The sequence below is a fragment of the Myotis daubentonii genome, chromosome 7, assembly GCF_963259705.1.
Source record: "Myotis daubentonii chromosome 7, mMyoDau2.1, whole genome shotgun sequence".
Taxonomy (NCBI): domain Eukaryota; kingdom Metazoa; phylum Chordata; class Mammalia; order Chiroptera; family Vespertilionidae; genus Myotis; species Myotis daubentonii.
The window spans coordinates 27,353,066-27,378,223 of record NC_081846.1 but is presented as its reverse complement, the minus strand read 5'-3'; the positions used below and the strand labels follow the sequence as shown (position 1 = coordinate 27,378,223).

Sequence of the window (25,158 nt, the reverse complement as noted above, 5' to 3'; positions counted from 1 at the left end):
CATTATTTTTTCACCTTTAAGACTGCTATATTGATTAAATATTTTTAAGTATTCTCTTATGATCCTTGCTCATTTATCAGCAATGTTGACTCAGAACCTATGTTTTATGAAATAATTGTTAGACAAGTTTACACCTGAGGCATGTACTGGAATTTCACTTCTAAATTTAGCTTTTAGAGATAGATATATTGATAACATGAGAAGCATGTCTTGAGTGCAGAGTTGCTTTTGAATGTAACACTATGAGTATGTATTAACTCCCTCCTTTCTTTTTCTACATGTTAAGACCCCCTCCTCAGTGTGCCACCTCTGATCAATTACTAGACATGTAATGAAAAACATTATGTGTTGGTATTTTAGACCATATATGTTATTTGTTTTTACACATCTGTGCTTGTTTGCATGATCAATTATGTAAAACTCACCCATCAAAAGATTTTAAACATAAATTAGTAAGTCTTACAATTGCATGGATATAAAGACAAATTAGAGTTTCGAGTTCACATAGCTTGCTCATTTTCTCTGTCTGAAAAATGAAGAAAATACCTAACTCTTCGGTTTTAAAGTGACATCCTTTAATCAAGCCCTGGGTCACAAGTCACTTTCAAGGGCAGACGTTGGTTTTAACTTCCCTGCTAAGCAGTGACAATTACAGCTGATGCCAAGGTCTTCCAATACCATCCCTCTTTAATAACAACAATCCTATTTTTGTGTGCATGTTTTATTTCCTTCTTTCTTAGGAGACAGTAAAGGTGGATACAATGGATAACATGAACTGGTTTTACCACCTAGTTGTGATATCTGGGCTAAGTTGCCTAACCTTCCTGACACCTTGTTTCTTTATCTGTAAAATGAAAACAGTAACACCTCATGTTTGTTGGGAGGACTAATAATTTAGATCAACTACAAAGCAGACACAAAAATATATAACTCCTCTACTCCCTGTAGATTGTAAGTTTTTTGAAGATGGGGCTCTGTTGTTAATTCTCACTTTTTTAGCCTTTAGCACAGTGGAAGTATGAAATAGATGTTCATGGAATGAATGAAAAAAATAAACAAAGAGAAGACTAGAAGTGCAATGCTCTCTGAGTGTTTTCAGGAAAGGGGCTTGAAAATTTTGTATTTAATAAATGCTTTGATTTCACTTTGGTTCAATTGAATCCAACATCCTAACATGTACAAGGTGATTATATATATATATAAAATCTCCTGGGATTTTTGAACCCAAGAGGCATCCACCTTCAAACACAGCCCTCAATGCCATGGGAGTCATAGTATGGATGTTCTGCAGCTGAAAACACCTCCCGCTCAGACATGGGGGTCTTTGAGTCCGTGGGGTCTCAAGGATTCAAAGCCTTTGAATTCTGTGGTCTCAGAATTCTTAGCCCTTTGACTCCGGTTCAGTGACAAGCTGATGCTCCCTAAACCTTAGTATGCATTCAGCCTCTCTTGAGAGTTGGCTGAAATATGAATTCTTGGGCATTATGTGAGTATGTGTGTTCATGTGTGCCTGTGTATGTGCACATGGTAGGCTTCCAGACAGCCTTCAAAAAAAGGTTTTTATATTTGTTTAATGAAACATAATGATTATTCAGTTTGATGGTAACAAACAATACAGTAATCCCCAAACATACTTATGCTTCTGCAAGAATATTCACAAGTATGGTGAGATGTTAGTCTCTTGACTGGGTGGCACAAAAGTGTTAGCTTACTGAGTTGCATTAGGGGGAAAATCCCAAGACAAAGGCTGTATAAGTGCAAAAGGTCATGCCTAGTTTTCACACCACCATGAAAGAAGATGTTAATTGCAGCAAACTGTCATTTTACAAGTTCCTGGTGGTAGCACAATTTTTAAGAATAAAATCTCAACTAGAAAAATGAAGGTTTTAAACAATTAAAATGCAGCACATTTGCCTGTAACAAGATGACCACTAAATGCACAAGCAAATTGTCAAAATAGCATGTTAATTTTGTATCCACAAATGCAAATTGGCAGTTTAATATGATTTAGCCCATGCTTTCTGGTGAAAGACCAGGATCAAACCTCTCTACCCAACAATACATTGTCCATCCAGATGGGAGCAACATGCTGTTTGCATCTTTATACATGCACACAAAGCAGACACACAGATGTAATACATGGATTCTTCTGTGTAAAGAGACAGAAAAACGCACTGACTGAGAAATAATGATAATATTGTGTGAGAAATAGTTGATTTGTGTTATAACTCTCAAATGTCTGAAATTGACTTAAAGTTGCTGCATTAAAATTTGTATAAAGTTGTGAAGGACATCTAATATAAGCATTAGTAATATGTGATATGAAATATGACATCCATGTATCAAAATGCAGCATGGGGCTTTTCAGAGGAAAGATGTCCAAATACAAAAAAAAATATATATATATATATCATGTCTATTTTCCCTAGTCACTACCATGTGTAATCTTAAAAATCATTATGTATATGTGTACATGTATGTAGGTATACGTTCTTGATTTGGCTTTTACTATATTATTAAGAAGTGTTTGCCCTTGGGAAGTAAAAAGGCTGTAAGAAAATTGTGATACATTTTTCCCAATAAAGAAGACATGACATATTTCTCAGCAATTAAACCTAATGACTACAGATATAATTTCAGCTGTTAATTGATTAAGCTAATTGTTTGTAATAAAGGAAGATAAAAAACCTCTGAGCAGGTTTCAGAATTAATTTATGTCTTTAAATGAGCAAGGAGTTTATAAGTAGAATGCCTTAAAGAGACATTCCCTAAAGGAGCAAACAGTATTACAAGATAAAATTCAATTACAACACATGTATTGATGTTTTCCACTAAGTATATTCTGTTAATCACTTAGATTAGCATTAATTTAATTTCAAGTTTAATTTTATTACAAAATATTGGTTTTTAATAGTGCATATAAACTTGACCACAGATAAATTAGGAAGAGACACATTGCAGTAAACATTTGTTTTATCTAGCAAAAGAGAGGGAGGCAAGCAGGATATTCTAATCCTCAAGGAAGAAACTTTAATAATAATCTCTGGAACAACTAACAATCTTCTTTAGTTCTTATAGCTTTGGATATAGCTGGGAAAGTACATGGAATACATTTTTTCTCCAGTATAAGTGCATTGCCCTATATGAGCATAACATGGCTACAGAACCAGAAACACACTGGCCATCAAAGTGATTCGGTTCTGAAGCAGCTTTGCTATTTACTAATTTGGGGCAAGTCACTTCACTTGCCTGGGCCTCAGGTTAGAAAAGACCAGAAGGCGTGAACTGTGGAATGCAGGGCTGAGTCAGGGTCGCCGTTATACTGTGCATAAAGTACACAATATTTAAAATTTTTGAACCAATGTAAAAAAAAACAAATAATTAAATTATACGAGAGAGAGAGAGACAGAGAGAGAGAGAGAGAGAGAGAGAGAGAGAGAGAGAGAGAGAGAGGAGAGGGAGTAAGAGGTAAGAGGAGGCAAAAACATCTAGATTTTGGCCTTTCTTAACAAATAGAGAAGCCTGGGGCCTGGGACAGCAATGGACTGGAGCGGAGTTCCTTTGCCCTCTTTCAGTAAGTTGGTCTTTCCAGTTCAATCTGGTCGCCATTGTCATTCATTGCTGATGCAAAGTGCCACTTGCCATTTTTCATTTCACTGGTAATGCAGCTTTTCATATAATAGGAAAATATGTCCTGTACTATGGACTCTATCAAAATGAGAAAGTGCTCATTTCCAGTGACCCCCAGGCAGCTGCTGGCACCGCAGGCTGTGCTTCCCTAACTGCTCCATCTAAGTTCATGTCCTTTCCTTCTGTGGTTTCAAGTCCAGCTACTGTTACTTAACCCTTGAGACCTTTCATCCCAACTCAAACTCAGCACTTACTGTCTAGGAATCAAAATAACCTTTGTAATGTTGACCATATATTAATTGGACTTTTAGTGTGACTAGATTTCCTCAAAAGAAGCTGGACTCTTTTTTTAGCCAAATTTATTCAGATCTTCATTGGGTCAATGTGGAAAGGCAGGAAGAAATGAACACTTTGCATGAGAAAACCAAAATCAACTTAGGAGCAGCAGCTATTGTAGCCCGTGATCAACCAAGTCAAGAGTGCAACACATGGTCCCTTTCCTTGCCGCCTTGAGGTCCTCGGTCTTGGTCTCGCTTTCTTCCCTCCTGCTTCCCAGGCTGTTTACTTATTGACAAAGAGGATATCCCTTCAAGCAGCAAAAAACAAGGGGTGATAGGCTCACCTAACTGTTGTCTGGGAGAGGCAGGTCCTATGCGCAGTGTTCTGTGCTCAACGGAGAAACTAAAGCCTTCCTGCCAGTGGGATGGCTTAAAGTGCCATTTTCCAGTAATTTGCCTTCTGTTTTTGAAAAGGCTTCTGAGGAGACATACATGTCTAATTAGGGACATGCCCAATATCAGTGCTGAGATTTTCTCTTTACACCAGTTTCTAAATGAGTGTGTGGGTTTGGAACTACAAAACACACCTACCCTTTTAGCAGTCCAAATAGTCCATTTCCCATTTTCAGGGAATAGAACCGCATTGGAGGGACATTGAGGAGGTTATAAAATGCTTCAGATTTCCACTTCATAAAATTAAAATACTAGCCTCTATAAAAATATGATTTTGTGGGGCCCATGAAATATACCGTAGCCTTATAATAAAGTTCTATAAATATAAGATGTTATCTCTGTTATTTAAAGATTTATGTTTCCCATATAATTCCCTGGATTAAAGGATTTTGAAGCTCCTGAGAAAATTGAGCATTAGAACTCTAGAAAAACACAAATTATTGCTGGTAGAATAATGCAGGGAGCAATGCCATAGTTGGCAGTGATATTAAGGCGGACTCTCAGAAAGAGTTGCAAACCCTCCTTGCTGGTGTAATGAAGTCCCAGAATCAGCTCCACACTCTTGCTCTCTCTAAGGCAGGACCTTAAGAGAGCTAGAGTTTTTCCCCATAGTTCTAAACTTGAGCAACAGCTTTTTCTCTGCTCAAAATGCCTATAGAAAGTAAGGAAAATACGTCGTTGTTTGGTCAAACTTTGTGGAAACAACTTTTAGAGGTTTCCATTCACATTCTGATTGGAACCATTGAAGCTTATAGTGGCTGTACTGAGGAATCCAAGCATTCATGGAGTGTGGCAGGGTCTCACACAGCAAGGGAAAGAGCCAGGAGGTCAACTGAACATCGCAGTGTGGTAAAGACTGTGCGGACACCTTATACACCATCTCATCTCGTGTCTCCATCCATAGTCACTAACACAGTTGTGAATGTGTCTCTACTACAGGTGAACACTGAGGTTCCAGAGCTGGGTGGTAAAAGACAGTCCAAAGCCAAGGCTGATTGATTCTACATCCTGCCATATAATTCAATATAATTATCAAATGCTCTAATGAACACTGTGGACAAAATTGTAAAAAATAAAAATAAAAAACACCAAGGCACTCTCTGTATCATATATTATAATTAGTGCAAAACATCTCACTTACTAGCTAGTGTTATTTTTTCAAAGACCATGATTTCCAAATATGCAGTGTTGTTCATAGTCTCATTTTAACCTTTTTTTCTGACATAAAGTACTTGCTTTTTTAAAGCATTCCTTAAAAATGAGAACATGCTTCCAAAAGCAATTTGCAATTATGTCCATACTTGTTAAGCTATGTTTTCCCCTGAATATACATGCCAAGTTTCTCATACAATATATTTAATATCATCCTCTTAGCTGGAAGAGGAATACAATAATTTATTCATTGTCCTTTGAGGGTTGGGAAATGATAACAAAACCGATGATGTTTTCAAAACCATTTTATCATAAATTACCATTACTGTACACTCTTTAGGACTATAATTACAGCTCACCTTAATTACCATCATTTTTTAGATAAGACACCTGAGTCAAACAGGTTAAATAATTTGTCTATGGAACTCAGCAAGAGGATAATTGAGCCAGGATTGAACCCAGAGATTCTGTACATCTGCACATTAACATCCAATCTCACCACGGTCATGAGCAACACCTCTCATAAATCAGTATGTTCCTGCTGAGATTACCCTGGGTCCCCCATGCTTATATCTGACACCTTATTATGCAATTCAAAATATATAATATTCTGGAAAGAAATAAGTGGTCTTTATTTTTATTTTTACTCTCTTTGGTTAAGTTTCACAAATTGCAGGAAAGGTTGCCTCTTTCCCAGGAAATTTTAGAAAAAGTTCCGAAAGAACTTGACCTCTGAAGATAGAAGCCATTAATCTGTTCTAAGGTTTTCGAAAAGCAATTGAAACTGTTTCACCATTAGTAAACATTGAGTAATGCAAATCATTAACTAATCTATGGGGGCCTTGAAAAAAAATTATATTGAGAAGCTGGTAATACATAATCATTCATTTTTCTATAGAAAATAAGAATCCCGTTGTTCTCTCCTTTTACCACATAAAACTAGAATTTTGTCCCTTACTTTTCTAAAACTTAATTTACTCTAAAATCAGTATGTTACTGGAAATATACCTCATGTTCAAGGTCTCTGAACCCCAGTGACACCCATGCCCTTGGCAAACATCAACAAATCTTCAAGACGCTGCAGTGGGACCAGATGTAACCTTTGGTTCTCTCTCAATGCACTGCTCCCGGAAGCTGCAGGGAGGTCAGAGTTAGATACACATGGGGTGTAACAAGCATCCTGCTTGTCAATTTACTAATGGCAAACGTGGAGGGCTCCCTGGTCTCAAACAGAGAAAGGAGACAATTCAACAGAGCAATGACAGGCCAGGGGTCACGGTCATAGGGCAGTACTTCTGGGCTGAGGGCAGGTCTCCATCCTGGCCCTGCTCTGATTCACTTTGCTCACCTCTCATTCCTCTGAGAATCACTATAGCACCATCACTCCTGGCTGCCCTCTGCATGCTCACCAGTAACAGCCCCAGGAGCACACGTGCACACAAATGCTCCTTGTCAATTGTTCCAAACGAACTCTTTCCCCACTCCCACCAAAGCTTCTATATAAAGATAAACTCTTCTCAGAGGGAGTAATAAGCTCTCTGACTATTTTTATCTTAATTTCAAAAAGCATTTCATTTGCAAACACGAGAACATGTAGCCCTCCTAAGCATGGCAGGTCAGAATGCTTTCTAAACCTCCAAATCCATACACCACAATCCTATATAATAAAAGGCTAGTATGCAAATTGTCCCCTCGGCCAGGAATTCGACTGGGAGTTCGACCAGGGGGCGGGGCCGGCCAGCCGACCTCCTGAGTCCCCTCCCCCCAGCCAGCCCAGCCCAATAGGCCCCAATTGGGGCGGGCCAGCCAGACCCCACCAGTGCACAGATTCGTGTACCGGGCCTCTAATCTAATATACATTCAAAGCCTAATATGTCTTCAAGTCACACTCTCTTCAGGACACTGGTCTTCTCATGAAAGTCTTGGTAGAAAAAATGGAAGGGTTTCATTCACCTTTGCTTCTTCTCTGCACCCAGTGGCCCTCAGAGCAGAGAGCTCATTACTGAAACTCTTACTGGACCCAACTCAGGAAAACTGAGACCCTAAGCTTTGTGGCTTCCCCTGACGTCCTCAGTTCACCCACAGCAAATCTATGAGCCTAAGTTCAGTTCATTAGGTAGCGAGCACCTACTTTGTCATCATGCCCAAGATTAAGGGTTAGCAGAGGACTGTGGGTAATGAGGACAGCGAGGGCTGAAGATTGCTTTGGCATTTGCACCCTCTCTGCTAAGAACAGCAGGAGAAGGTTATGCTGCTGGTGTCCCACACTGTCCCTGTTCCACCACGTGTCATTTCTTAAAGGAAACTGAGCTTTCTGACTAATTGCTCAGAAGCACCAGAATTCTGTTACTGGGAAAGTCCCTTGACCATAGCATAGAACATTAATTTGATGCATATATCTCCTCTCACGACTACCTGGAAAATGTTTAGTTTATTATTGATGGAGAGTAATAATCCAATGATCATGTTTATTTTTCTAAAGAAATGGTTATGAAGAGTCCAAATAAATTTTAGGAAATTCGACTTTAATCCCGATCACTGTCATTCCGAAATATACACAAACACTTTTGAATTATTTGGTGCTTCCCAAATAATTGCTGAAATCCTATAGTAGGATTTTTAAGGAAAATACTGAAAGCATTTTCTGTGGAAGGGATAAACTAGGTGAATAGCACCCCTTTGTGGTCATAGGAGGTATACACACTATAGTTAAGACCATTATTTTAGAAGGGTCTTTAGAAAAATTTCCATTATATTCAGAGGCCTAGAGACTCCTGCCGCCCTTTCCCTGGCTTCAGGCAGAGCCACCAGGCATCACCTCCCCAGTTTGGCATTCCGCTGTGGTCTCCGAAGGGACGATTGCATGACCTCTCCCGGCACAACATTCCAGGATTTCACTCTCAGGCCTAATAAAAATACTTTATACACCTGCACGCACCCGTTTCCTCAAGTTAAACCTGCCTCTCATGCGGGGATGAGAACCAGATGGTCTCTCTCCTTCATTCCTGGCGTCTGTGCACATGGTTCAGGCCACCTCCGCAGCAAGATCGTCTGAAATGGATTCAGTCAGAGGAACTCATAGCGGCCTGTCCATAAACCTTTCAAGCAGCAGAGGGTGTGTTTAACAGCCGGGGTGTGCAAAGTCAGGATCTTCCCTTGAAGAGTGTTTCCGCTTTCCCAGGCAAATTACTGCACCCTCCGACCTCGTACACTTCCACACCAACCCCACCTTTCTCCCAGGTGATGTTCACACGGGTTTTAACAAGATATTTCTGAATAATAGTGTTTATGAATATCACCTTTGCACATGAGCAGACTATATAACAGAACTAGGATTTAAATTTTATTTTTTTCTCTTGAAAGTCTAACATAATTATACCTTTCCTATTACTGAACTGAAGGTTACTTTAACTTTTCCCCATTTGACACTTAAAATATTTAAATATATATTTATATATTCATATACACTGAGTGGCCAGATTATTATGACCACCTGATGTTTGTAGACAAATTAGCTATAATTTCATGCTGAAGTTGCTAGAGGGCCAAACCATTATAAATAGGGAAGCAGGCTGTTGACCACGACAGTAGAAGTGATTTTTTTCTGAAGATATGGGTAAACAACATGATTTAACAGCCTTTGAAAGTGAGAGATATTTGAACGTGAGTGGCCAGATTATTATGACCACCCCATCAGTACTTCGTTGGGCCACCTTTTGCCTTCAATACTGTGGCGATTCTTCTTGACATTGACTCCACGAGACGTTGAAAGGTGATGTGAGGAATCTGGCACCATGCCTGATGAATAGCACTGTCCAGTTCTGTGAGATTTGATGGTTGTGGAACCAGCTGCCTGATGGCTCTTTTAACTTCGTCCCACAGATGCTCAATTGGGTTGAGATCTGGTGATTGTGGGGGCCACCTAAGCAAGGTAAAGTCTCCCTCATGTTCTTGAAACGACTCCTGCACAATACGAGCACCATAGCATGGCGCATTGTCTTGTTGGAAGAAACCATCTCAATTGGGATACGTCATCAACATGATAAGATGAACCTGATCAGCAATGATCCTTAGGTATGTTGTGCTATTCAGACGTTGTTCCACATGAATTAAAGGGCCCAAATCATGCCAGAAAACATGCCTCAAACCATAACACTGCCCTCATCAGCTTGAAGAGTTGTACTCATGCATGTGGGGTGCATGCTTTCATGCTGTTTCCGCCAAAATCTCACTCTGCCATCTGCATGATGCAACTGGAAACATGATTCATCGGACCACATGACTTTTTTCCAATGCTTGACTGTCCAATCCTTGTGTTCCTGTGCGAATTGGAGACGTGTTATCTTGGTAACTGCAGACAGCAAAGGTGTTCGAACAGGCCTTCGGCTTCCATATCCCATATGATGCAGTGTACTGCTAATTTGCCTACAAACGTCAGGTGGTCATAATAATCTGGCCACTCAGTATGTATGTGTATATATATATATATATATATATATATATATATATATATATATAGTACCTATATTAATAAAAAGGTAATATGCTAATTAGACTGGACATCTTCTGAACGTTCTTCCTGACAAAGCCGGGGCATGGCCAGCCTGCAAACTGCCCCAGGCCCCTCGCCCAGGCCAGCCCTGCCCCCCAGCGTGGACCCTCTGCCCCAGTCCGGGGTTCCCTTCAGGGCAGGCCAGCTGGCCCCACCCATGCACCAGGCCTCTATCCTATATAATAAAAGGGTAATATGCAAATTGACCATAACAGCAGAACAACCAGAACGACCACTGGACCAGTCACTATGAGGCGGACTAACCATCTCTTGGTCCCTTTCCCTGGCTGGCAGGCTCCGATTGCCTGATGGCCACCCACTGCGGGGGCAGGGCCGGTGAGCGGGCAGGAGCAGCCAACCTCTCGGTCCCTTCCCCTGGCTGTCAGGCACCAATCACCCGATGGTGAACAGGGAACCGGGGGTGGATGGCAGTGGGGGGCAGGACTGGCTCCAGGCAGCTGGGACAGTTGGCCCTGATTGCAGGCCAGGCCTAGGGACCATATCTGTGCACAAATTTTGTGTGCCGGGCCTCTAGTGTGTGTGTGTGTGTGTGTGTATCTCAGAGAGGAAGGGAGAAAGAAAGAGCAAAACATCAGTAATGAGAGGGAATAATTAATTGGCTGCCTCCTGCACTCCTCCTACTGGGATGGAGCCTGCAACCCAAGCATGTGCGCTGACAGGGAACTAAATGGTGATCTCCTGGTTTATAGGTTGAGGCTCAACCATTGAGGCCCCACCAGTTGGGCATACACTTCAAATATTAATATAGTTTTAATTTGTTAATGTCATTCTCTTTAGCACTTTGCAACAATATTTTAAAGTATAGAACAAAGTGAGGTCTGCCCAGTATATCCTGGACACCTGTTTTCTTAGGGTGGACATGAGAGGACTGTGTTTCTGGTTTCTGTCCCCCCCCCACACATACTAAATATAGCATTTCCACTAAATAAACAGTAGGAATAGTAATCCTATTATTTTATTAGTATTGTTACTTTGGGTAATTAAAAATGTAGGCATCTACTTATGTCTGTACATAGGGTTTGTTTTTGTAGCCGTCAGTGTAAAGATTACCTTTGGCCCAAATATTTCCATGGAAGCGAGTTTTAAAGGATTAATTAAACACAGTGATGTTTTATCTGTGGTAGGTAAATATGTGATATGCAGAGACATATTCTGGAGCTTTAATTTTAAAACACTGCATTGTAAGAAAGGCCAAATTCACATTTCATCATGACTTTCCATCTTTTCTCTAGAGAGGAAAAGACACATTCATGAAAAGTACCCATTCCATAAGCACATGTACTATGTTTTATGCTTTAAAATAGGCAATATATACAGTAAACAAAAATCAAGTGCATATTCTTGCCTGAAACCTCACTACAAATTAAATAGGGCTCATATATTCATTTTGTAGTGTGTCGGTTTTTATACTTATCCTTAATCTTATTCTATAATGTATGCAGTCAATTCATATTTAATCTATTTCTATTTTAATCTAAAATTAGCAAACAAAAAGGAGGGCACCAGTTGGGACACAGTAGATTTGTTTATTTCTTATTCATTCAGGAGAAAGGATTGCCCAGCATTGAACTTGGTGACTGTCAAAAGATTTCTAGTCCTCTTCCCCCGACTAGTGGTGATGAATAGTATAAACATTTGTTGTAGGTATTTGCTCTTAAACATCCAGGGAATTCACAGCACATGTCTGCAGGAAAGAGCATCAAGAGTGGGGTTCAAGCCGAAACCGGTTTGGCTCAGTGGATAGAGCGTCAGCCTGCGGACTGAAGGGTCCCAGGTTTGATTCCGGTCAAGGGCATGTACCTCGGTTGCGGGCACATCCCCAGTAGGAGATGTGCAGAAGGCAGCTGATCAATGTTTCTCTCTCATCGATATTTCTAACTCTCGATCTCTCTCCCTTCCTCTCTGTAAAAAATCAATAAAATATATTTTTAAAAAAGAGTGGGTTCAAGTCCCAGATCTGCTATTTCTAACTATGTGAACTTGAGACTTCACTTGACCTTTGTTTTTCAGTTCTTTCCATCAGGCATAGAGTAATGATTACGACTTGTAAGATTATTGCAATTGGTCACAAGAGAAAATGTTAAGTCAAATCTATTTAAAAATTGATGAAACAAAATTAGTGGGTTTTTTAAAAAAAAGAAAATGCAAGAGGCACACTAAATACTGAATTGACTTGATCCTGCAGTGAGACTCAAGCCTCCCCTGACCCTCCTCTTGGTACACAGACTATTTAGAGTGGAGAAACAGCCTTTACCAAGTGATCAAATATCATGTTCCCAGTGACAAAATGTTACACGCCATCTGAGAAGGCCTCTTTCACTTAATCTTTTTGCTGAAAATGTTTAATTCTAATATAACCACAAAGAACCATCAGACAAATCAAAACTAAGGGTTGATCTGAAAAACACACACACACATACACCCATAAAACAACTGTTCTGGACTCTGGACATATCAATGTCTTACAAAAATCAATGAGGATGAGAAATATTTATGATAAAAACTAAGAAGGAAATGTTACATATGATATTTGATTGGATCCTAGATTGGGAAGAGGCATAGTAGTGGGCACTTGTGGAAATTTAAAAATGGACTTTCTGTGAGAACATAGTATTGAATCATTATAATTTGAGTGTGATTGTTTAGAAGAATGTCCTGGCTCTTAGAAGACACATCTTTAAATCTTTAAATATTTGGAGATGAAGTGCCATGGTTAAAATATATTGCCACATGTGCCTGTGTGTGTGTGTGTGTGTGTGTGTGTGTGTGTGTAAAAGTATATAGGTGTGCTAGCTTGCTGATCTTTTTATGATTAAAATTTTTTCAAAATAAAATAAAACAAATAAAAGCTCTTGGACATTCCATCAATTAAAGATTCCTTTGGATTTATAATATTTGTTAATGCTAATTGGCCAGGAAAGTAAGCTCTAGCATAATCTCCACCTTCATAAGAGGCTAAATAGAAATAGGATCAGGTAATCAGTGTTTAAATTATAGAGAAACAGCTCCTGAGCAAATTTCCGCTAATATATTAGATGGATCATTTTCCCTATTTGTAAAATGGGAATAGCAATAATGATCATGTTTACAGTACCTAGTTCTCCATGAACTAGTTCTCCATTTGTTCTTCATCCCCTTATAACTTCCTTCCAATATTTCCCACCTCAACATTTGTTACCACGAGTGTAATGCTAAATTGCTTACATTTCTGTACAAATTGTATGGTTTTAGACTCCTCACTCCTTTGCAAATCATCTTACCTCTAAAAAGGCCTTCTGCCCTCTTATTAAAACACTAGAGGCCCCGTGCACGAAATTTGTGCACAGGGTGGGGGGTGTCCCTCACCCCAGCCTGCACACTTTCCAATTTGGGACCCCTCGGGGGATGTCAGACTGCTGGTTTAGCCCTCTCACTATCCAAGATTGCTGGCTCCTAACCACTCGCCTGCCTGCCTGCTTGATTGCCCCTAACCACTTCTGCCTGCCAGCCTGATCACCCCCAACTGCCCTCCCCTGCCACAACCCGCCTCCTCCACCGGGACCCCGCTTCCTCCACGTGAGGCAATGGAGACGCCAGGACCGGCCTCCTCCACACAGCGCAGAGACGCAGGTCCCCAAGGCCTCATTGCAGGGAGCAGCCACCAGGCCCCGCCTCTGCTGTGTGTGTGGTCATCTTGTGACAATGTGAGGGCATGATGCCACCTAGGCTATTATTAATATAGATTGGTCAAATGTGACATCCTGGTCTATAAAATCATGCCATCAAGACTCACTAAGTTAATTTCTCTGTCTTCTGTACTCTCCTCTAATTACACTAATTGCTAGTGTGTGTACATGTGTGTCCTTTACTAGGCTGAAATTCCTTGGAATTCAATGAGTTTTTATTAAACATTGTGCCTCTATCGGAGACCCTGGCCCTTATCAGGTGGACAATGAAAGTTTTGAGAACTCTCCTGCTGGGACCTCTATGAAAGCAACTTGCACGTTCTAAAGTGCTAATGCTAATTACTGCAAAGTGTCGACAGTCACACCGGCTAGTTATTAGTAAGGACAATTACACTACATGCTACTTAGTTGGCTGATGGTGCAAGAGACGGTGGAATAATGAGGGACATGGCACACACAGGCTGGGTAAGTTTGTGTAAGGTGGAGGCTGGAGGCTTCAGAAAGAGAAGGATAAGGTAAAATGGCCAGAAATTAATTTTATCCACACTGTCTTTTTGGCCAGGACTATTTGCAAGACTAAGACATATAAACTTATCAAATCACTATTGGAAAGTTTGCACCTAGCCATGCCATCCAGTGAATCGTTTCCCTTGGGTCCAGCCACAGCACCCAAAGCTTCCTGGAATAACTGGGAGGCAGAGGAAAGATGATGGATGAGGAGGGAAGAAAAGACCTGATGTGCTTTACTCCAGACCAGATGATAAGGGGGCCTGCTGGGACTTCTACAATCCACCCCTCCTTTTAAAGGAGATAGAAAAAGACGAAATGCTGCCCTCTTCTGGCAGCTTTGGCAAATCTTCACACACAGTTCATTTTACAGGAGAGTAAAAACAGTCCCATTCGGCGACTCATTTTGAGAAGGCATCATAGCATGGACATAGACTTTCTTTTAATATAATATACTGTAGTAGCAAATAGCTCTTTGTCACTGAGAGTTTTCACACTTTTTTTTTAAATTAACTTTGCTCTGCATTTATATTTGGCTGCAGGAGTAGTTTTAGAAATTCTGTGTGCTGAATCAGCCAAGAGACAAGTTATCATGTGCTTAGGGCACCGTCTCAGCAAAACAATAGCCCGGGCTGGGGAGGAGCCTGCAACCAAGGTATGTGCCCTTGACCAGAATCAAACCTGAGACCCTTCGGTCTACTGGCTGACACTCTATCCCCTGAGCCAAACCGACTAGGGCATCTCTACTCTAACTTTTCTCTCTCCTCCCCAACAGCCAGTAAAACTAGTTAATGAACTACCTGATGTGGGCATAGGTGATGACTAAATACAGATTCACCTGTGATTTGTTCTTTTCCCCCTCCCAAAAGTATAGAGAGGTATATTCAAAAGTTAGACAGCCGAAAACTGCAGGAATAAAACAATGGAAAGGATACAAAACAAATATCATCAAAAAACATTTGTTGTGGGTTTCAGTGAGCATGCTGCTTATTATGCCAAGAAGCATATCTTTTCTGCCATAAAGCAGTTTTCTTACATTCAGTTACATATTTTTAAAATCCTCTTACAGATTGCAAGGCTCACTTTAGACGCTAGGTGGCGGTAAGTGTCCACCTAATGCTGTGCTACTTTCCCCAAGCCAGGTTCGCCAGCCCCATCTACAGCTTGACATTGGTTTCAATCCTTACAGACTAACGGGAAGGTTTCTAGAATGTGGACTTCTGCTAATATCTGGCAGCCGAGCACTACCATCGCTTATAGCTCTCAGATGGCATTATCAATCTGTAAAGCTTTAATGCTACTTCAACAGCTATTTGTGTACAACTCAAGCAAGATCTACTGCAATAAATTGGTAACTTGACCTCTAGACTGAGGCAAAGCTTCACTTTTGACAATACTGACATTTGTAATAAACCTAGCAGCTATTTTTGGAGTCTCTATTTTCTAAGTGTTTGATAAAATTGATATGGAATTGGAAACCACAAGGAGTAAACTGTAAGCGAAGTTAAAATCCTCAGCTTTATTTTCCCAGACACACCTATATTATAAGTTTAGTAAACTAGACCACTGTTGGCATTTGCAGAGGAATATATGAGGGCCTGAAAGATATTTTTAAATATATATTCCTTTTACTCTGACTTTGCTTAAGAAATACAAAGGAGAGAGAACAGGTACCCACGTACTAGCTCACATACACTTGGCAAGACTGAATGCTGTTAAAATTCAGGCCTCAATATTACATAACAATTTATAATGCATTACCCTTATTCTTTCTTCATTAAAAGGAAAAATAAAAAACAAAAATGTTAAATTAATGTAATGGGATATAAAATTATCCTGAACATGCTTGTGGGTAAATACATGTGCATATCAGAAAATAAGGCATTTAAAACAGTGGTCTGGGGATGCTCTAAGTAAATGCTGACACTGTTGACAAACTTATCTTGCATCTCCACATCCTTTGTCCTGACCCTTGCAGATAACAGCTTCCTATGCAGCCTTAATATTTCATCAGGTTCATTCATACGTTAACTAAAATAGGAGAGTAAGTTGTATTAGAGAGCAGGAGGCATTTCTGAAATGATACCTTAGTTGATTTCATCTCACTTTGCTTCAAAGCCACACCTGAGACCTACAAGGTGAGAAGAAATGCAGATAGACTTCCTGTTATATGGTAAATAACTGAGTGTCTAATTCCCTATTTGGAAAATAAATAATGAAATAATCATACCAAGGAGGGGATATGAGAAACCATTCTTTCTCAGATGATGGGAAAATGAGATACACTCTCTAGAGAATTTAAAATCAAGTAATTAAATGGACTAAAAAGCTTTTTATTATTACCATGAGCTAGCCGTTCCATACAAGGTCAGTGATATTGGGTGGGTGGAACCACCCCTCTGTGTTCACCTCTTTTGGAATTCCATGGTATAGAATGACACTCACACTTAGGATATTTCGGCCAGCAAGAATGTTGAATTTTTGGAAGAAGGGAAAGAAGTAGAAAGAACTATTATTTTTCTAACAGGTAATGTCCATCCAGGACTTTATGCACATATGTCATTAACCCTCAACAACAATGATGCAAGACAGATAACACTGCCCTCATTTGAGAGTAGGAAAACAGACTTTGAGAAATTAAAGAATGTATTCAAGGTCACATAGCTAATAACTGGTGGAGCCAGGATTTGAACAGAAGTCTTACTTCCTCTAAATCTCATGTGTTCATCCAGCTGAGTAGTTAAGCTTCTAGACTTTGGTATTTAATAGGTAGTCCATGTCCCTTTGGTATCCTCAGTTGTGAGGTTGGATGGTGATTGTACCCACGGGGAAGGACAGGGCAATAGAGCACACCTGCAATGAGGTAGGGAAACTCTCAGCAGGTCCTGGCACAGAGATGACAATAAATGGTGCATGGTTTTCAGCACGCGGACTTCATGTAGGACCCTAAAGAACTTAGTATCCCTTCCACGTGTTAAGGGATGCTAACTACATACTTAAGCTACCTCACACTTTGACTTGTAACCCTGGTGTGTTACGCTGACAACTCTGATTCTGAGAGAGGGACACAGGCAGGTTTTGGAGACAGCAAAGTCAGATGGAGCATACCCTCAAGGTCCATCTGCCCCACCCCAACTCTTGTCTGTCAGTTGGTGTGAGACTTCTTAGAGAACATCCTCATGTGTATTACACCCTGCCTCCTACTCCTAATGAATAAACGGCAAGATTATTGGATTGGAGGGCGGGGGCAGAGGGTTGCAATGAGGACAACGGGATGGTTTGCTTAATTTCATTCTACTCAGTATTGGCGTTATTGAAAGACTGGGACTATTGCACTTTAAAAAGTGAACGACTATTCTGCCACTTGAATTATACAAAAGTTAACAAGCACACAATGCCAACTAACATGTCGGAATTTCTCAGCCCATACTGTAGTCAGTTGTAGAAAGCAAGCTGAGTTCCTGAATTCTTGGCATGAAAGTGCAAATAATGGCCACATTTCATTACACTACTGGGTTTGGCTGCTACTTAAAGGTAATAACACAATCTTGCTTTCCCTTTAAATAGGGCACTAAGTAGAGAGAAACCCACAAAGCACTAAAGCCTCACAATTTTATAAAGGAATTGGACGGGACTGTTGAGAGCACACATAGGTAATGCTTTGGGCTGGTTGACTGGCTGGTTGGTTGGTTGGTTGGTTGGACACCTGCATTATTTCAATGCAACTCTGCCATCATATGTGGCAATAAATCAGCATAACCACTGGCATTCCATTTGTAACATGAATTTATTCCATCTGACACAGGGCTAAATCTAATCTCTGTGATAAATATCATTCCTATAACAAATAACTACAATTTCTCTGTAACGTAATCTTTGTGAACATAGCACTTTATTTCACAATGGGCAGTGCAGGCAAACCCTTCTCCACCATGATGCTGACACTCATTGTAAACTTTGTGGCATTTTCCACATCCCCCAGTTGGGGTTTTTCATACTGGGAATGCTTGCCAGGTTATTTCTACGTGGAATGAAGGAAAAGGGAGTCATTGGACAATCTATGTGTAACCTGTGAGGTGGGAAGCTATGTTGTTGATGTGAGTCAGCTTTTGCTGACTGGCTGTGTGCTGTTTCTGCTCACCCCCTTCCCCATTTCCATTATATCTTATAACCCTGGGCATCTAATCAAGCCAGCTGGGAAAGGTCCAAACACAGTGCCCTCACTTCAGGTCTGAGAGGAGGACCTGGAACATCACAGGGTCTCAACAACAACAAAAATGTCTGCTCAGCACTTGCATGTGGGGTGGTAGGAAAGGGGCCTCTTGGTCAGGTTAAGTTGGGTGGTACATGCCCCCTCAAACATAGATCCCACTCCTTCCTCTTCCTGGTACTGTTTTCTTCCTCCACCACCAAACCTGAACTTCTGGATGGAAGCATTTGAAAATGTACAGTATATACAACTGGTCGATGAAGCCGTGTAATACACTTGTTCTAGCTGTACTGGGTTTAGGGCTGGGATAGAGCACTCGGAACCTTGCAAAACAAATCATATCATCGATGCTATGAGTAACCTAAGAATTCTAAAGAGAACGTACATTTGAAGCTTCTCTATTCCTAATATTTGGCTTTGCTTTTCTACTTGATCCTATGCATTGAAGGTGAAATTAAATAAGAAAACACCCTTTAAGGTTACATTATTCAGCCACGTGGACAGACATTGAGGAGATGACATTAGAATCCCTGTATTTATGTTAATATACTTAGTCTCTCCCTTTGTTTGGAGTCTTCCTCCTGCTCTCCAGACCCCTACAAGTTTCATGTGCAAACATCCTGGCTATCTGGGAAATGAAAGCCCAGAACTCACACGTCAGTGGTCTTAGTAGTCTTCTCAAAGCTTCCGGGCAGTGTGACTGATCAATCAAAGCATCTCACTGTTCTAGAGAGATTAAGAACTAAGGTGGCAATGTCAGCCTGTGTGAGAAAAACACTTTTTCAGGCGTAAAGAGAGAGACATCTACCGAGAGAGTTATCTAGTAAATCAGCAAAAGATCACGAATGTCATACACTGTCTGGGCATTAGACCTGCACCTGTATGCTGGGCCCCGTCCTCGTCACAGAATCCACCTAAGTTCTAACTCTTAGTCTTTCACATGGACTGATCCTTAATCCCTATTTTTTGGATGATTTATCTTCCTTTTTAAAAATGTATCTAGGAAACAATTTTCCCATCACATCCAGAAACACACTCTGGACACGTGTTCAGCGACAGACACTCATGTGTTCTCTCATTATCCGGGAGAGCTGGCCTGATGCTGGTGCGTGGACAGAGCTACGGGGCCTGCAGGAAGACAGAATTGAATTCTGCTCTGCAGGCAGCCCAGGCAGGTGGGGTTGCACCCCAGAGGGGTCATCAAGCTCAGGGGGGTGTTCGGAGCTTGGAGAGAGTTTAAAGAGCTGCCATCGAAAGAAATCAGCGTTTGAGAAATAATCCTAAAGGGCAGGTTGGAAGGAGTTGGGATTGTTCACCTGGATAACAGCTTCTCAGTACCCCGAGGGGACCAGCCCGGGTGAGGCCTGTCCTGGGGGCATGCAGAGGCTGCTCTCACAACACTTAAGGCAACCAGAATAAGAGATAATGGCGAGTTTTAGATTTCTAAAGAGATTTGGGTCTGTCAGACTGGGAAATGTAAGTCCAAAGGAAATTACAGATGGCCTTTTCAACCCTCTCCCCCAAATTAAGGATAACCAGTGTAGAATGATAAGCAAGCCTCGGGGAGCAAATGAAGGGCTTTCAGTTCAACACTAGGTCACTTTTAGCTCTGTGGTTCCTTGATTGGACATGGGGAGCTGTTATTTAAAAAGGTAAAGTGTTTGTGCGTGAGTGTGAAAGTGAGCTAGTATGCATGTGTGTGTGTGAGAGAGAGTTGTGTATATGAGTGTCCATAAGTGTATTGTGAGTGTGTGTATGTGGGTGTGTGTGCGCACGTGTCAGATGATGTGGCTCTCATCTCCTTCCTTCCCAGAAAAGCCAATGCAAACAATTCCTGGAAACATTTCTCCCGGAGAGCTTAGCACTTCTGTTTAGACATACACCCTGGCTGCTCCATTCTTGAATGAAAACTTGGCTTTCATAAGGCCAAATGCATTAGCTGCCAGTCCCTCACCTGCTGCAGGGAGACCATAGATGGTGCCACCCCCAGTGGGATGGGAGTCACTGTAGAGGTAGGCTTTTCTCGGCCAGAGATAGTGGAATCATGGGACCATCACCTGCTATCTATAAAAGCACACACGCCTCTTTCTTTACTACAGAAGAAAAAAAGGAGAAAGTGACATGCTCCAAGTTCAATACATGACTTCTATAGAGTGTTGTTTCTATAACAAAGAAAAGCAAATAGCTTTCTTTCATCAGGCCCAGAAATTCAGTCTAATTTCCAAAGACCTGCATTATAACAAATACCCAAAATAGGCAGCTGCATTGCAGTAAAATTCCAAGGAAATGTCACTTTCCCCTAATTGCCTGTGTCTCTGTTATTTATTCAGACGTGAAGGAATAGAGAGAAAAATCTGCTTCCATCTCTCTGAGTTTCAGAGAGTGCTGCAGATTGTGGAGCAATCTCTAATTGCTTTAGAACTTGTACTTCTTTCCTGAGCTGCTCATTTTCTCTTACAGATTATGAAGTTCTGGTCAGATGAGATTATAGATTTCTACAAATTTTGTGCCTGCTATAGTGAACAGAAGCCAGAACAGATTGCAAAGGCCAGCAAACGTTACCTTCACCTTTGTTTATACACAAATGGCTATGGCCTGACACTATGAATTCCAGCACCCCGCCCCCTCTCCCCTGCCCCCGCCCACCCATGGTCAGTCAGTAACAACTGCCTCTAGGTTCTTTGGGGAGGGCAATGATTATTGGCCTGGGCGCCTGGGGTGAGCGTCAGTCGCCTTTGGCCACCTGTGCACCTCTGCTGGAGCATGTCAGGCACTTCTGCTATTCCCCCTGCAAAGCTTCTTAGCAAGCTCCAGCCATGACATGGAGAGATAAGTGAAAAACTTGAACTGAAAAGAGATAAGAGGTGAACAATCTGAAAGGAAACACAGTCCCTTCTCTGTAATCAGTCATAATGTGGCCAAATGGCTCGGCTTCCCTAAAGCCCGATGCTTCATTAGTTAGCACCACTGGAATTATTTAGGGGTCAGCGATTGGTTTTGCTTTCAACAGGTCATGGAGTTTTTCAATAATTAACTAGTAATAAGTCTATTAACCTGATAGTAAGCATCCTGAGTTTTAATATTTAATGGGAATCCCGGCATTGGAAAAACTGCTTAAAAAGTGATGAGGGTGATTGCTTGCTTGTTTGAAAACACTAGGTGTCCCATATTCTGGTTGGTGTAGGAATAGTCACTCTTAGAATCAACATGTTTACATATCTTTCACCATTGCCTTGGGTTACTGAGGAAAGGGCAGTGCCACCCTGGCGGTAATTTAAAGAGATATCTCAGATAAAAGCATGAGTTGGGTGAGAAGAGGTTCATCAGTAAGTAGCCATTGACCTTAGTTCAATGAGAAGTCATGGGAATGCAGAGCAAGGTTCTTCTGAGCCATGCTGACCCCTTTAGCTCCAGGATATAGGGTTAGGTGAATAGTGCAACTCTCACAAGCCACAGATGAGAGACTCAGAGTCCAGTCTGCTACTTCAGAGCCCTGACAGCCTGTCTACAGTGTGACTGTGGGCCAGCATTTCTGCTGTTCAGAGAGGAAAATCATCGCTTACAAGCAACGTGAGGAGTTTTCCCATGTTGCTATAATTTAAAGAATGAAGAACATTCCACCAGGCAAGGGAAGAGTTGATAATGTAGAGGCACAAAGATTGTATCTTTTTTCTGTTCTGGAAGTTTAAGCCTTTGTAGCCTGCTTTCATTGAGAGTTAAAGGGGCTCAGGATAAAACAAAAATAAAGATAATTAGAAAAAGATAAAAGAACACAAAACCTCTCTATGACACCAAGGGTAATGAGAGGTACACATACTTGGATAATTACTTGTATAATGCAATCCTCTACCAACTAGTAAAAGTTCTATCCTTTCTGTAATTCAATTTTTTAAACACTAAAAATTGGTAAATATGATATTTTTAGAATATTTTTAGTCAAATAAGTTGGTAGTTTATCTTAGTGAAGTTAATTGTGCTATTTGTTTATTAATTCACTAGAGGCCTGGGGCACGAATTTGTGCATGGGTGGAATCCAGCCAGCCTGCCCCAGTGAGGGTCCATCAGGTCAGGCTGGCTGAGGGGAGGGACCATGGGTGGTTGGCTGGCCAGCCCTGCCCCCGATCGGGGTGTTGAGGATGGATCGGGGGCCAGATCAGGCTGGTTGGCTGTTGCAGTGCGTGTCATAGCCACCAGTTGTCCTGGTCATTCTGGTCATTCCGCTGTCTGGTCACTGGGTTTTTATATATATAGATTGTCTTATTGTTTCTACTTCTTTTATACCCAACAAATGTTTGAGCCAGAAACATTTAGTTATGACAACATTTAACATTTTAAATTAAGATGCAAGGAATTGTAGGTGATACTTGAGATGCCCCTGAGAGAAGCTTCTTGTCTCTGTGTTGGTAAATGTCTCATATATTCATAAACCAAATCCTGTGCACATTTAAGCCAGACCAAATTACTAAAAAGCTCCATTTCTCCCATTAGAAAAAAATGCAAATATTTTGCTTATGTTTTAAAAATAGCTTGACATTTTAAATAATTGATGAATATGCAATTTGATCCTCTTTAATGGACAGTTTCCATAGAGGTATTCTCCCTAGTTTTATAATTTACTATTTCAGGAGAGTTTTATGAATGCAAAGATAAAATCTGGGGAGCAGAGAGATACCACTCAGGGTGACAATATCCTATTTAGAACCAATAACAACTAAAGGTCAAAACATTAAGTCAAGTTATTTGAATTCCTATGACATGAGTTACAGATAGCAACATGTAGTAATTTCCCCCCATAATAAATTCCCCATATACGATGATGTACCCAAATGAATATCAGAGCAACATATTGTATTGTGAAGGATTAAATGATATTTCAGCTCATGTCTTTATTTTTTTGTCTCTTTTCCTCAGGTGATAATAGAGATCTCATTTACCATGCATGAATACTTATATCCCTTTCTGAGAACATTTCTGATATTATTGGTATAAGAGAAAAATGTCATTTATTTAAAGATTGCCTTATTAACCTATAGGTCTTGGTAAATACCTAGAATATCTGGTCAGTCAATTTGTCTTTATGGCCTAAGAAAGAGGACTAGCTGCCATGTTCAGTCCAAATCAGTATACGGTATATGAATATTCATAAGGACATCAATAGTCACAGTGTCTTACAATCATGCTCCAAGCTAAATAAAAATAAAAGCAAAATGGCCACAAATATTACAGTATAATAGGATAAGTGCTAAAAGATATGTACAAATTCATTAACAACATCTGTGAAAGTGTCATAGACAAAACATTTAAAAGGAAATCTACATAAAACAAAGTAGATAAATTTATCAAATGTTGATAAATTTCCAGAGACAGTATAAAAGTACACAAAATATGGAAGAGAGAAAGACTTTTTAAAAAGAACCACTAAGCCAATACAGATAGTACAGGTTTACTACATTTATGTTACAGAATGATGGAAACCAGAGACACAAAACGATTTGGTAACAGCAAAGGGAGTTTCACCCATCGCAGGGAAGAGAGACTCTTGTTCGGATGAGAACACAGACCGCCACACTCCTCCCCCGGACCCATACACACAGAGAAAAAGAAAAGCAATGCAAACGTCGTCTACAGCAACACAGGACAGACAGAGGTGGAAGCGTTTGGCATGTTGCATCACAGGAAGTCAATCACGATTGGCTAACGATGATGGTACCTGGCTCTGTTGCAGGTCACTGGCTTGCCTGAGAGGAGTAACTGACGGAGGGGGCACACCTGATGTGGACGCAGACCGGCCTAGTTTGCAGCTTATTTTCGGTTCTGTGGACAAAGGGGAAAGAAAGACCAACTGTTAGTGGAGCAGCGTGGGCAGTGATGACAGTGCTTGCAGACGCCCGTTTTGTGTTGCTAAGGATTCTTTCAATACACGAAATCCTTCCTTCCGATGTTTGCTAATCACTGGCAGGTGACCAGTGTCCTAACAGTTGACTCTAAAACAGAGGCTTGATTTGAAGCTGAGCTCCTGAGCGTGAAGAGCAAATCATGACGTGAAGCCCAAGGCCTCATTCCCTTGCACATTTTAGCCAATTATGGTTAGTTTATATGGAGTGATTACTGGAGCAACAACACCTCTTTAGGGGAAAAGCGAGCGGCATGACGATTTTTGGTGCTTTATTTTCACTTTGGTCCATAGGGCTCCCAGCTCCTAAAACGCCCTTTCACCCTCTCCAAAATGTATCCTCCCTTTCTCCCCTCCTTTCTTCCTGCTCTTTCATTGTGTCTTTGTCTTTCTGATTTTGAAGTCTATATCATTGTGCTTGTGTTGACTACTTCCATCATGTCTTCGATGTAACATTTCTCTCACTTATCTCAATTTGTTTTACATTTTATAACCATGTTCTAAGACTTTTGCACTCTTTCATAACAATAGCATTTTTCAAAATTAAAAGCATTGCCCTAACTCTTCCTCTATTTAAGAAGCACAAATGAGCTGCCTAGACAATTGAGAGGAGACTTTGAAGATTAGAATTTGGAGATGGAAAGAGTTCTCTTTATCCAAGAAACAGAATTTATAGTAAACAGAGACTGTTGAGTTTCAGATCTACCAGAGGATATTTGATAAAGGAGAAGAAAAGAGGGCATAAAAAATTGACATCTTTGCTTTCATTACAAACTTTTATATTAACTGTCAGTTTG

The 25,158-nt window shown here is 40.7% G+C and overlaps 1 protein-coding gene across 1 annotated transcript in view; it reads right to left on the bottom strand.

Annotated features, from left to right (window-relative positions):
• The window catches only part of NYAP2 (neuronal tyrosine-phosphorylated phosphoinositide-3-kinase adaptor 2), a 129,052-nt gene that overhangs the window by 12,862 nt on the left and 91,032 nt on the right, over positions 1 to 25,158 (bottom strand). Inside the window, exon 4 of the mRNA XM_059704860.1 lies at positions 24,179 to 24,282. Coding sequence (XP_059560843.1) covers positions 24,179 to 24,282 — 104 coding nt within the window. The remainder of the gene's footprint in view (positions 1 to 24,178; positions 24,283 to 25,158) is intronic.